At 40.4% G+C, this 14,865-nt stretch overlaps 1 protein-coding gene across 2 annotated transcripts in view; it reads left to right on the top strand.

Moving 5' to 3' along the window:
* SETD2 (SET domain containing 2, histone lysine methyltransferase) overlaps positions 1–14,865 on the top strand; it is a 119,332-nt gene that overhangs the window by 36,030 nt on the left and 68,437 nt on the right. For both annotated transcript variants that reach the window (XR_008794485.1, XM_056128959.1), the window contains exons 5-8: positions 594–722; positions 5,284–5,407; positions 7,025–7,102; positions 9,499–9,596. Coding sequence is in view for 1 of the 2 variants with exons in the window: in XM_056128959.1 (XP_055984934.1) it covers positions 594–722; positions 5,284–5,407; positions 7,025–7,102; positions 9,499–9,596 (429 nt within the window). In the remaining variant the exon portion in view is untranslated. The remainder of the gene's footprint in view (positions 1–593; positions 723–5,283; positions 5,408–7,024; positions 7,103–9,498; positions 9,597–14,865) is intronic.

The following is a 14,865-nucleotide window of genomic DNA, read 5'->3' as shown; positions in this document are numbered from 1 at the left end:
ATTGCCAGGGTAGAAGTTTATCAAACAAGGCCAGAAGTAGCATTGGCCAGCCAAAGACATTTTTGGGTTACCCTGTTGCCCTCTAGCACCACTGGGCCCAAGTGGTACTGCTGGTCAGTGAACTGACAGGTTGGTATCTCCAGGCTGAGAATCACCAAGATTGGACCCAGAGCCCTCTAGCAACCACTGAGAGTGGCCTCTATTAAAAGAAAGTTTAAATTAATGATTAATGCGGAGTATAAGAGGGGGTGTGTGACAGAAAACATGTTAATTCTACAGAATTGTCAGTACTATAAATTTAGGTATATCAGATATTCAGGAAGTGGGAGACAGAACTTTCTTGTGATGACCAGATGACATACCTGCTTTGTGGGTATCATCTGTTTAACATGTATTCAGTTCTAAAGAGTCTGTTCATATTGGAAGGAAAAACTGAGGAAGGCTCTTTTGGAGGTTTATCATACATGCTGATAATCATGTCATAAAGCTGTGGATAATTGTGGATAATACAAGTAATTATATAACACATTCTGCCAAACCTGTGTTTATTCTTTTGTTGCTTTAAAGAATTAATTTCACTATTTTCATCTTAGTTCTTCTCGATGTCCAAATGGGGATTATTGTTCCAATAGACGGTTTCAGAGAAAACAGCATGCAGATGTTGAAGTCATACTTACAGAAAAGAAAGGTTGGGGCTTGAGAGCTGCCAAGGATCTTCCTTCGTAAGTTATGTTTTGATCATTTTTCACTTTACTTTGTATTGTTGAAGATGTAGATACTTTGTAGGAAAATAATTTGTCTGTTACACTGAGTTAATAATAATTATTGTAAGGAATGACCACTTAGTAGCTAGTAAATATAAACAAAATTCACTTTACTTCAGGAAATAAAAAAAGTCATGTCTTTTGTCTATTATAGAGAACATTTTGTGGGGTGGAGTAATAGTTGCCGCGAGTATTGTGTTTACCTTGTAAGAAACCTATTTGGATTAGAATCCTGGCACCAAATGTTGTCCCTGAGCCCCACCAGGAGTTATTCCTGAGCACAGAGCCAGGAATAGGCCCTGAGTGTCACCCTGATCTACAGCAATAGTATAGCAAGTAGAGCACTTGCCTTGAATGCGCTGACATGGTTTTGATACCTGGCACCCCGAAGCTCTCCGTGAGTGATCCCTGGGTGCAGAGACAGGAATAAACACTGAGCACAGCCAGGTATGTCCCAAAAACAAAAAAAAGGAAATTTTGTCAACATTTGGACTAGGAAGGTTCTTCATTGCCTCTTAATTATATTTTCTTATGCTATTACCAAGTGTTTACTATAGACCCTCGGAATACCTGTGAACTGTAAAAAAGAGTGGGGACATAATCTGATTTGGGTTAAGTAAAAGAGGATAGTTACTAATAGATTATCTGGAAAATTAAAGCATACTTGATGTTAACTCAGTAAATATTTGTCGAATACCTAAATGCTACCCGTCACCTAACCCACAACACTTTTTTTCAAGCTCCCATAGTTTATTTCTTCTCCCTGCCACCCCACGTTTCTTAATAGTTGTTGATATTGTGATCACTGGAGATTACACATGCTTTTGGCTATGACAAGCACATGTTTTTAGCTGTGGTGCTAATTAGGGATCTCATGTTAGACTTATGCAAAGTATCATTCAGCCACCTCACTAACCTGTTATTATCAAATTGAGATAGCATTTCTAAGAAACAGAAATTCAGTTTCATCTAGTCAGTTTTAAGAACTGCATGATAAGCTTATGGATGTGAAAAGTCTAGCAATACTCTTATATTTCCTATATCACTAGGACTTTGAGACTTGTGTCTTAGTTGCTTCATCGAATCTAGACGTTTTTCCCCCCATCAAATCTAGATTTATGGGAATTGTTAATATCCTTCAGATTTTTTTCTGGTGTGAAATGTTAACTTTTCTTGGATGCTTTGATGATATTCTTAAGCTTTTGAAACCAGAGAACCAGTGCACTGGATAATCTGCTTGCTTGCTTCCTTGCTTGCTTGCTTTCTAATTTGTTTGTTTATTTATTTTTGCTTTTTGGGTCACACCCAGCGATGCACAGGGGTTACTCCTGGCTCTGCACTCAGGAATTACTCCTGGCGGTGCTCAGGGGACCATATGGGATGCTAGGAATCGAACCTGGGTTGGCCACATGCAACACAAACACCCTACCTTTTATGCTATCGCTTCAGCCCCCTAGTCTGCTTTCTTTACATGTGTGGCCTATCCAGGTACTGATTCTGAGCATGTGTCCCACTGTGTGTGGTCCAAAAACTAAAAAAGGAGAGAAATTTTTGAAAACAGATAATTTGAGAGCAGTGAGAGCAAAACATAATATTTTAATGTAATAAGAAAAAGTTTCAGGTTCAGGGAAGAAAATTTATTTTGGTAGGTTTGAAATGGAATTCTTTTTACCACTTACAAGGGAATAAGGCGTGTTTAGTATTCTTTATCATATTTATTCTACAAGTCTGAAGTAATTCTGCTTATTTTCAAGGGAGTAGACTAACCCTACAATTGGAGAATCTAACATAGATTCACAATTTTTTTTTCTTCTGGGAGTGGCCACACCAAATGGTTCTCAGGATTTTCTCTCAGCATGCTTTGAGATTGTTCCTGGTAGTGCCGAGGTCTGAACCTGTGCTGCCTGCATGTGAAGCATGCACTTTAGCCTGTTGAGCTATCTCTCTGACCCTATGAGGTCATATTTTATGGTCATTCAAGTACATTACTTTAAAAAAAAATAAGCTTTGGGCAAATTTCCCCCCCCCCCTTTGGCTTTTTGGTCACACCCAGTGATGCTCAGGGGTTTTTCTTGTCTCTGCTCTCAGGAATTTGGGGACCATATAAGATTTTGGGGATTGAACCCAGTCGCTGTATGCAAGGCAAGTCCCCTACCCTGCTGTATTATCTCTCCGACTCCTTCTAGGGGAATTTAAGTGTTGTGGTCCAGAGCTGATAGTACAGTGATTTGGATACTTGCCCTGCACGCAGCTGACCTGGGTTCAATTGCAGCATCGCATATAGTCCCCCGTGCACTGCCAATAGTTAATTTCTGAGTATAGAGGCAGAAATAAACCCTGAGCACTGTTGGGTATAGCCCCAAAAATAAAAAATAAATAAAACCAAAAAAAGGAATTTGTGTTGTATATAGAAAACAATTTAACCTTTTAGAAATATCTGCTATAACCAGATTTTTATTATTAAAACATAAATATGCTTCTGATAGATCAATATACAAATGACATGTTTACTATAAATTCCCCCCCCCCCCCCTTTTGGCTTTTGGGTCCACACCCAGTAGTGCTCAGGGGGTTACTTCTGGCTTTGCACTCAGGAATTACTCCTGGCGGTGCACAGGGGACCATATGGGGTTCTGGGGATCAAACTGTGGGTTGGATGCATGCAAGGCAAATGCCCTACCACTGTATTATTGTTCCATCCCTGAATTTCTTCTATTTAAAAATTAATATTGGGCTGGAGCAATAGCACAGCAGGTAGGGCATTTGCCTTGCATGTGGCCGACCTGGGTTCGATTCCAAGCATCCCATATGGTCCCATGAGCACCGCCAGGGGTAATTCCTGAGTGCAGAGCCAGGAGTAACCTCTGTGCATCACCAGGTGTGACCCAAAAAAAAATTAATATTGTTCCTCCTCCCCTTCCCTCTTCTCAGCTCCCCCTTCTACCCCTCTTCTCCTTCCTCTCTTTTCCCTCTCCCTCTCTCTCTCATTTTGTGCCACACTTGGCAATGCTCAGGTGTTAACTCCTGGATTACTCGGGGGATCTTGTGGGATGCTGGGGATTGAACCCCAGGTCAGTCTCATGGAAAGCAAACATCTGCTACACTACAGCTCTGGCCCCTCTTTTCTCATTTCTTTGTTTTCTAAACTAAGATACTTTAGTTTTTCAGTTTGCCAGTAAGTTTGTTTTTTTTCATGAGTTCATTGATGATATTAGTTTTGTAAACAGTGCTACACTGGAAAAAAATTCTTTGGAGGACCAGGTAGATAGTATAAATGTTAAGGAGCTTGCCTTGCGTGCAGCTGACTTGTTGCATCCCTCATCACTTACGGTTTGTGGAGCACCACCAGCAGTGACCTCTGAGCACAGAGCCAATTGTAGGTCCTCAGCATTGTGCCAGGTGTGGCCTATACCTCAACCACCACCACCGGCAAATTTCTTTTTTTTTCTTTCTCTCCTTTCTTTTTTTCCCTTCCTTCCTTCCTTCCCTTCCTTCCTTCCTTCCTTCCTTCCTTCCTTCCTTCCTTCCTTCCTTCCTTCCTTCATTTTTTTTTTATTAGTGAATCACCGTGGGGTATAGTTACAAACTTAGAAAATTTCGTGTTTGCATTAGTCATACAATGATCGTTTACCCAACCCTCCACTAGTGCCCCTTCTCCCCCACCAGTGTTTCCAGCATCCCTCCCACCACCCCAACGACCAAATTTCTTTGGTTACAATTAGGTGTGTTTATTTTGAAAGGATAAGTGAAAATTACCAGGTCATTTTGGGTCAGAACTTTGGGCCAAAACATAGTTAAACATCTGTCTACATGGAAATAGTAGTTGAAATCATTGCTGAGAATGAACTTCCGTAAAATAAAGAGAGGGGTAAGAGACTGAAAATTTCATATCTAAAATAGCAAAGAAATAGGTAATAAACTAAGGAAAGACATTTAAAGATGGCAACTGAGGTAACTTAAAGAAGTTGAGAGCAGTTAATCATATTTATTAATAGATACTAGAGAAAACTCAGAATGCAGAGAAATATGGTACATTTAACCTTTAATATCACTAGAGACCCTTGAGTAAATGATAGCAGCAGAACTGCTATATTTAAGTTGCCCTTTGGCCTAGAACATTAAGTTTCTAATTTTTCAGTATCTTCTGATTTAAGAAATGCTTCTCAGGCAAAATTACTGCTTGCATGATTAATAAACTAGACTTGAAAGTTTATTTTATTATCTAGATAATAAATGTTATCTAAAATTTTATTATTTAGATTTACTATTAAGTATATGCATTTGCTAGTGGCTTGCATAAATTATAAAAATTAGAACCAGCTTTATTTGAAAAGAATTAAGGAAAATTAACTTCTGTTTGGTATTAGCTACTTTACATATATTTTAATTTTATCTTGTGTAATTCAGAATGTATTTCTTTGCAGTATTTCTTTAAATTTATTGATTTTTTTCATAGTTTGTATTTTTTTGATAAAAAACCTATATGGGAAATACTATTATTTTCTTTCTGTGTTTCCAGGAACACCTTCGTTTTGGAATATTGTGGAGAGGTACTTGACCATAAAGAGTTCAAAGCCCGAGTAAAAGAATATGCACGAAATAAAAATATCCATTACTATTTCATGGCCCTCAAGAATGATGAGGTGAGCAGCATGGATGTGTTTGCTTTGATATGGAAATTGTTGAGTTTGAAAGGATCATTGATGCAGATTGATCTCTAAAATGCAGAGGGGTTGCAGGAGCAGTGACTTGTCCCTGTTTACCAAAAGGATGGACAGTGAGATTTACATATTTTAACTGAAAACGTACTTGTTTTTATGTTCTAGTTCTTAAAAATTATTGATGATGCCCCAATAACTTTTTTAAATCGGCTATGTTTATCATAATACAAATTAAGGGGAGAAAACTTTTTAATCATTTTTTAATAAGCCACTAAGAAATAGCAATATGTTGATACAGATAATATTTTTAAAAAATGAAAATTAGATATTTCCTTCGATAGCACAGAGGGTAGGGCGTTCGCCTTACAAGCGGCCAACATGGCCGACCCGAGTTCGATTCCTCCGTCCCTCTCGGAGAGCCCGGCAAGCTACCGAGAGTATTCGATATGCCAGACACAGTAACAACAAAGTCTCCAATGGAGACGTTACTGGGCCCGCTCGAGCAAATCGACGATCAACGGGAGGGCCTTTAGATATTTCCTTAGAAGTTGCATATTTTGCCGAGTGCTTTAATATCTTAATAAAATGTTGTTTATTTACATTTTTATATCTGCCTTTATATTCAGTCTGGAAATGCACGTTTTAGGAACCTACTGCCACAACCCTGCTGAATATAAATCAAGGTCGGCTTATCAAGAGATGATTTTTGTTTTGTTTTTGGCCACTCCTAGAAGTGCTTGGCAGAAACAGTTTGTTGCCAGTAATAATAGAACATGGACCTCCCACAGCCTGTTGACCTCTCTCCCTGGTCCTTAATCAAGGGTTCTAACAAGCTTTCCAGGGGATTTAGATATGCACTAAAATTTTAGAACTGGTGTGTCCTACACAGAAATGCAGGTGACTCCAGATTGAGTGCTCTAGCAGAAAAGGCATTTATTTTGCTTGATTTATTTTTTGGTTTGGGGGCCACACCCACATCCTGCAATCCTCAGGGCTTACTACTGGCTGAGTTCAGGGATCACTTCTTGCATGCTCACAGGATCATTTGGGGTGCCAGGGATTGAACCTGGGTAGGCCATGTGCAAGGTAAATGTCCTACTATCCTCTATACTGTCATGCTGCTGCCCCCTCCCCAGCATTTGCTCGAGCGGGCCCAGTAACGTCTCCATTGGAGACTTTGTTGTTACTGTGTCTGGCATATCGAATACTCTCGGTAGCTTGCCGGGCTCTCCGAGAGGGGCGGAGGAATCGAACTCGGGTCGGCCATGTTGGCCGCTTGTAAGGCGAACGCCCTACCCGCTGTGCTATCGCTCCAGCCCGGCATATCCACTTTAAAATGAATTTTCATATTTTTGAAGTGAGATTGAATTTAATATGTAAGATATCTAGAAGTAAGTGGAAGTGGCATTGAAGGTACAGAGATAATTTTACCCATAGGTAAAATATATAAAGTTGGTAGGTCTTGCAGAGCAAGTCATTGGTTACTTATCACTTAGATGTGTAAATATGAGAGTTCTTTAAAAGAAGGTGAATGGTAGGAAATATAGCCTTAAATTTTAAGCTTTTTCTTAAGTCTCACTTTTGACTTTCTTTCCCTAGATAATTGATGCTACTCAGAAAGGAAATTGCTCTCGTTTCATGAATCATAGCTGTGAACCAAACTGTGAGACTCAAAAAGTAAGTTGAGGTAGATGTGGACTTTAAGGGTTTTTTTTGTTTGTTCATTAATTTCAAATTTTGTATGAGAGATGTCCATGGGATAATATATATATACATATTTTTTTATGTAGGAGTACTCCTATTTATTCAGCCACTGATTAGCTGATTGAATTGGGCATGAACTCCACTTTACCTTTTTTTTTTCCAGTTTTTATAATTTTATTTATTGAGTCACGGTGAGAGCAGTTACAAAGCTTTCGGATTTAAGTCTCGATCATACAATGAAACACCCATACCTTCACCAGCGCCCATTCTCCACCCCCCAAAAACCCCAGTATACCTCCATCCCACACCCTTCCCCTACCTGTGGGGCACATGATTTCCACATTACTCTCTCTCTACTTTGATTACATTCAATATTTTGACAACAGACCCACCATTATTATTTGGGATTTTACCCCAACACTCAGATCTGCTGAAAAGGCAACAGTAGACAATTTGTTTTCTATTGCTGCTTATAAATGACATATGACGTTGCGCGGTTGCAGAGAGTGGCCCCGCGATTTCGAAATTTCAAAATTTTAACAATTAAACCTGGAGGGATTTCTGCCAAAATCTGCTGGGTACTGAGATTTATTCCTGAGTCAATTGGATCATGGCCATTAAGCAGCTTGATCAGGAGCCAGAAAGGCCAAGGGCCAGCACCCTTACCCCTGGAATGGGTCGGTGACAGTAATCTACTGTGTGATCCGGACGCATTTCTGCCAAAAGCCTCCGGGTTCTGAGATTTGTTTCTTGAGTCTCTGGGATCATGGCCGTTAAGCAGCTTGATCAGGAGCCAGAGAGGCTGTTTGTTGGTGGCGACTCGGGGTCTTGTTGGGACGGGGAGGAAATGGCCAGCTCCACCCCCATCCCATGACGCCCGACGTGTCTCATCACTGCGGGCCCAAACCTGACTGTCCAGTGGCCTCTGGAGGATGGTGGCTACTGGGCCGCCAGGGGGAACACGCCAAGGCATGAAACTTATTCCCTCCAGGGGTGGCCCAGCACCAGTAACCTACTGCAGGGACCGGACACATTTCTGCCAAAAGCCGTTGGGTTTTGAGATTTGTTTCTGAGTCTCTGGGATCAAGGCCGTTAAGGACTTTGATCAGGAACCAGAGAGGCCATGCCTTCAAGTATATAGCTGAGCTGGAGGTTGTTTGTGGGTGTGTCTCCCACATACCTAACTTTTGGCTGTTTACTTTCTTGGTAAACTTTGCCCCAAGTTTTTGGGGTCTGGCCAAAGGCAGAGCAGTAATTTTGGGATATCTAAAAGTCTGACGGTGCCATCAGGCTGCTGATGCACTCGCCTCACAGGTACAGATTGACCTGCTGGCGGCACCATACCCCGTCATGGGATTTTTTTTAATCTTTGCATATCAGCTGATGTTGTAGCATGGTTTGAGGGAGGTACAGAATGCACATATGCATGATCAACGGATCATACTTAAGAATCACAAAAGTATTTCTACAGATTTTATTTTTTGATTATTTTAATATTTTCCCCTACTTTATTGCTAAATATTAAATTTTGATTTGATTTGTTTTGGTATTTGGGCCATATTTGGTGGTGCTCAGTGTTGACTCCTAGCTCTGTGCTTAAGGTAATTCCTGGTGGTGCTAGGGGAGCTATATGTAGTGCAGGTGATTGAACCAGCATCAGCTGCGTGCAAAGCAAGTGCCTTAACCTTTATACTTTCTTTCTCTGGCCCATAAACATTTAATTTTGAAATAAGAACAGGTTATGAAATAGTGGTACAGGATTTCTGTGTAACATTCTTTACCTAACTTTCCCAAGTGTTCACATCATACATAAGCACAATATTATTAATCTAAAATTTATGTAGATACAAGGATAGCACTCAGCTCACTATGTAATTGCTTTGGCCCGGAGAACATGGTCTTAGAAAGTCTAACTTGTAAATATCTTCCCCATTTTAATTCTTGAGTATTAAAAGATGCTTCCCATTCTTTTCATAAACTCAGCCATATAACCACCACTTTATGAATTAAGCTTTTGCAATGTTTTCCTGGTTCTTAGTGCATGTTTTTAATACAAAGTGAAGTAGTATGTCTACCTGTAATAATCTGTTAATTGAAGCATTTATTAGTTGCCTGTTCTTGGAATGAATTGATTCTTTACTGTGTAGAATTGCACATTGAGATGTTATGATTGTTTCTTAGAGACAAATTAGAGGTAATATTCAATCTCGTAGTAGAGTACTTAAATATGTTCATTTTAAAAAGTCTTATTTTGTGTTTGGAAAATTTTTTCTTGTCTAAAGGAGCACATGCATAATTAATGCAGATATTAATGTTTTTAAAAATACGGAGTAGTTACTAATTTATTTTCTTTAAAAACAATATCTCAGTGGACCGTGAATGGACAGTTGAGAGTTGGATTTTTTACCACCAAACTGGTTCCTTCAGGCTCAGAGTTAACATTTGACTATCAGTTCCAAAGATATGGGTAAGTGTTATTTCCATTCTGAAGTATTGTTTCCATTCTGATTTGCACCTTCTGGGACAAGAATGCTGGGATATAGAGATAAATTTTGATGTGAATTAATGATGTTATGTATATCAGTTCTTAGCTATAATGTATTGTATTGATTTTGTGTTCTTTCTATATTCTGGCATTTCTGGCTACTACATAATTCTTTGACTTCTATGCTACCTTATTTATATTTATATGTTCTTAATAGTATTTTAAAAATTCATTACAAAAATTAATTACATAGTTAAAAGTGTAATAGTTAACTGTGCAAAGAGATCAGTATAATTTATTGATGTATCCATCATTTATCAATGTCATAATCTTGTCTTATCTAAGCCATATTATACTTTTTACCCCCTCTGAGTTTTGGGCCACATCTGGGTAATTCAGGGGTAACTTCTGGCTCTGCACTCAAGAATTATTCCTGGTGTGCTCAGGGGACCATATGAGATGCTGGGGATTGAACCTGCGTTGGCTACGTGCAAGTGCAAGCACCTTGCCCATTCTGTACTATCTCTCCAGCTCCTAAGCCATATTGTTAAATACTAATTTGCACCTAGTTCTGTCTACTAAGAAAAATAGACAGTACAATAGCAATGAATGCTTAATAGCATTTACATTGTGACCTTAAAAAATAATTTTCCACAAAAAAGAAAATGTCAAATTTGGGACAGGAATTGATTCGGGTATTAGTAAATTATCTTGTCATTTAGAAAAGTATATAAGGAGCTGATTTGATAGTACAGTGGGTAGGATGTTATCTTGTACATGGCAGACCTGGGTTTGATCCCTGGCATCCTCTGTGGTTCTCTGAGCCTGCCAAGAGGTTAATCCTGAGCACAGAGCCAGGAATAAGTCCTGGCCCGGTGAAAAGTGAAATATAATATGTATTACATTTATGTATTATTAATGTAATATATAATATATTATTAAATATATGTAGTCAGATTTGGGGCTGGAGAGAGTTCAGTGAGCTACAGCTCTTAACTTTTCATGAAGAACCAAGTTTGACCCTGACAACCACATGGTTCTCTGGGCACTGCCAGGAATCATTCCCAAGCCAAAAAACAAAAAATAGAATTAGCCCCTAAGGACTTCTGGGTGTGGCTTAAAAACAAACAGAATAGATTAGTTATCATTCTAAAGGGAGACTTTAAGAATCTCATAAGCTATTGCTTGCCATGAATGGAAGAGATCTTACTAATCTTTGTGCATCATTAAGAATACCTGATCATTGTATAACTGAAACCCAAGCACAAAAATTTGTAAGTCTACAACTGTACCTCAAGGTATTTCACTAATAAAAAATTTTAAAAAAGATGAGTAATATTTGCACTATTCAGAATACTCAGAATCTGAAAACAACCCAAGTGCCTGAGAATAGATGAGTGGATAAAGAAACTGCAGTACATGTAGACAGTGAACTGCTATGTAGCTGTTGGGGGTGGGGGGGTTATGTAATCGTTAAATTTACTTAAACATGGATGAACATGGAGAATGAAATGAGTCAGAAGGAGAGGGACAGACATAGAATGATTTTGCTCATATGCAAGATATAAAGAAGAAACACAGTAGGAGAATAATGTCCCAAGACAACAGAAATGAAGGCCAGGTAAATCAGTCCTTGGTTGGGAGCTTGCCACAGTGGGGCAGTGGTAGAGGACAGGAAAGGGACCACTAGATAATGATAGGGGAAGGGGGAAGTGATAACTCTGGACTAGAACTGGGTGCTGAAAGAAGGTAAAGTAATATGTGATACCCTTTCAGTAACAGTATTGCAAACCATAGTGCCTAAAAGGGGAAAATGGGAAAGAGAGAAGTCTGTGGAGATTGCCTTAGAGGCAAGCTCCCCGGGGTGGTGGGGGGGCGGGGGGGGGGGAGGACATTGGTGGTAGGAAATGTACACTGACTGGTGAAGGGATGACTGAAACTCAATCATGAACATCTTCGTAACTGTATCTTACGGTGATTCAGTTTAAAAAATAATAATATGGGACTAGAGCAGTAGTATAGTGGGTAGAGCATTTGCCTTGTATACAGTCGACCCAAGTTCCACCCCCAGCATTCCATATGGTCTTCTGTACACTGCCAGGAGCAGTTCCCAAAAACAGAGCAAGGAGTAACCCTGAGCATATCCATGTGTGCCCTCAAAACAAGACAAAACAAAAAAGAATAATAACTGCCGGGGCCAAAACAGTAGTACAGTGATTACAGTGAGTAGGGCATTTGTCTTAAACACAGCCAACTCCCTGGCACCCTACATGGTTCCTAAGCTTGCCAAGAGTGATCCCTGATTGCAAAGTCAGGAGTAAGCTCTGAGCACAGCTGGGTATACGTCTCTCCCCCCTTACACCACTCCCTACCCTTTAAAGAAAATAAAATAATTACAGTAGTTTGAAAAAATTGGGTTAACTCTGGACATTAACTGTCAGTCTTACAGTAATTTATTTGTTTATTTTGGGCCACAACTGGCAACGCTCAAGAGTAACTCCTGCTCTGCACTCATAAATTACTCCTGGCAGGCTTGGGGAACCATATGAGATCCTGGGGATTGAACCTCAGTTGGCTTTATGCAAGGCAAGCGCCCTACCCATTGTACTATTGCTCTAGCCTGGTATTTAAAAAAAAAAAAAGAAAAAGCCAGGGGGGTATGGTGCTGCCAGCAGGTCAACCTGTACCTCCAGGTGAGTGCATCAGCAGCTTGATTGTACCTTCAGGCTTCCTGATACTTCAAAATTGCTGCTGTGCCTTTGGCTGGACCCCAACACTTGGGACCAAGTTTACCAAGAAATTAAATGGCCAAAGGTTAGGTATGGGCGAACCACACCCACAAACCACCTCCAGCTCTGTGATACAAGCTCATACAAGCTTGGGAAACCCATAAATAAATAAATCTTGAGAGATATCAAACCACCATACCCACGGCCTGACTCCGCCCTCTCAGGATGGACCTCACCGATATATTATCTTCTGAAGATTTGAGTATGTGGGTTTTGTGACTGAAATCTCCAGTTTTCTCTAAGTTGGGATGGGCAACCTTCCCCCACTTCCCAGTACTCCTGGACACATTGGTAGTCACATCTACAAACCATCTCTGGCTCAGCTATACAAGCTCATTTATTGGTCTTGCTTCAGAGACCCATAAATGTCGAAAGAGATCAAAAACCGCGGTTAATCTCTGACCCATGCAAGTCTGGAGACTGGGGTAAATTGGAGGGGGGCTGGTTCGCCTGATAGCTTCCCAAGCAGAGCCTCCAACAGCCGCTTGCTTCCACAGTCCAAAGTTAACACCATACCCACAGCCTGATTTCATCTCAGGTTGCACCTCACCAAAATATAATCTGCTGAAAATTCAGGGATGCGGGTTTTGTGACTAATCTCCAGGCTTTCTCGGAGATGGGATGGGCTACTTTCCCCTACTTTCTAATATTCCTAGAAGCACTGGCAGTCACCTCCTACAGACCAACTCCAGTGCCACCATGTAAGCTCTCCTACAGGCATTGCTTCAGAGACCCATAAATCTCGAAAGAGATCAAAAGCTGCAGTTAATCTGGGACCCACACAAGGCTGAACAGACTGGGGTAAATCAGAGGTGGGGGCAGGTCACCCTGGTCACAACCCAAGCAGAGCCCCTAGCAGCTGCTTGCTTCCACAGTCCAAAATTGCTGCCATACCCGTGACCTGGCTCCACCATTTCGGGACAGATCTCACCAAGACATAATCTGCTGAAAATTCTGGTATGCGGGTTTTGAGACTGAAATCTCCAGGCTTTCTTGAAGTCGGGATGGGCTACCTCCCTCCTACCGGAAGCCTCGGCAGTCACATCCATACCCCAAAGCTGCCACCCAATTAAAAAGCTACTCCAGCCTTACCATCTTGATAAAAATACTGAATGCCCTGAACAAACACCGTGACCTCTTAACACCTGTATTGCAAACCATAATGCACAAAAGGAAAAGGATAGAGAGAGCAAGGAAAATACCTCCCATAGAGGGATGCTGCGGGGTGGGGGTGTTGAGGAATGGTGGTAGGGAAACAGGGAACACTGGTGGAGGTATGGTGCTGGATCATCGTATGACCGAAACCCAATTATGAACAGCTTTGTAATGGTCTATCTCACAGATATTCAATTAAAAACAAATTGTGTGGAGTTCATGCCCACTTCAATCAACTTAATCAATGTCTGAATAAATAGCAGTGCTCCTACATTTCAAAAAAGAGCAACATTAATTGTAGTTAAGAACAAACAGTGAATGATTTTGAAAACTAGTTTAATATTTTGTTTTTGTTTCGGGGACATAACTGGCAATGCTCAGGGCTTATTCCTCGCTCTATAGGGATCATTCCTGACGGGGCAGGGGACATATGGGGTGCCAGAGATTGACTCCAGGTCGGCTGCGTGCAAGACATGCACCCCTACCCCTGTGCACCCTCCTTTCCCTAGTTTAAAAATTTTAAAAAGACACCTGCCATGCTTTTCTAAAGAGAATTCTACTTTAGGTTAAAGTCGATGAAAGAAAGTTCTTTTCAAAGATTATTTTAGCTAATGAAGTAGTGATAATTACATGATTTTGTAACACCCCACATGAGCTAATGGGTCTAAGAATTGGTTATCAATGACAGTCAGCATCACATAAAGACAGCTATCTGCCTCCTGATGAAAAAAAGAGCTATACTACCTATGAGATTCTTTTTTTTTCTTTTTTTGCTTTTTTTACCGGTCACACCCGGTAATGCACAGGGCTTACTCCTGGCTCTGCACTCAGGAATTACTCCTGGCAGTGCTCAGGGGACCATATTATGGGATACTGGGAATTGAACCTGGGTTGGCCATGTGCAAGGCAAACACCCTACCCGGCTGTGCTATCACTTCAGCCCCAACCTATGAAGTATTCTTGTCAAAGAGTTTTTAGGGGAAAAAGAAACAGACTAGAAGTGACATAAGGACAGTGTTCTGAGATCTTAGGCACTTCTTTGGTGGTGAATATGGCAGTAACTTGTTCATTCAAAACCATAACTATTAACACTTGTAATCATGTTAACCTGAATCACATGGGGAAAATTTTTTTAATTTTAGAATTAGTTCTTGATTTATCTCAGGAAATATAGGTATAAACTCAACAAAATATGTACTCTGGGAAATTGTAGAAAAAATAACAGCTTTATTAATTATAAGAAAAAGAGGTGGGGACTGGAGCAGTATTACAACAGGTTGGTGTTTGCCATGATGCATCCGGCCTTG

Source organism: Sorex fumeus, unplaced genomic scaffold, assembly GCF_029834395.1.
Source record: "Sorex fumeus unplaced genomic scaffold, SorFum_2.1 ptg000072l, whole genome shotgun sequence".
Lineage (NCBI taxonomy): Eukaryota > Metazoa > Chordata > Mammalia > Eulipotyphla > Soricidae > Sorex > Sorex fumeus.
This window is presented reverse-complemented; position numbering and strand designations above follow the sequence as displayed.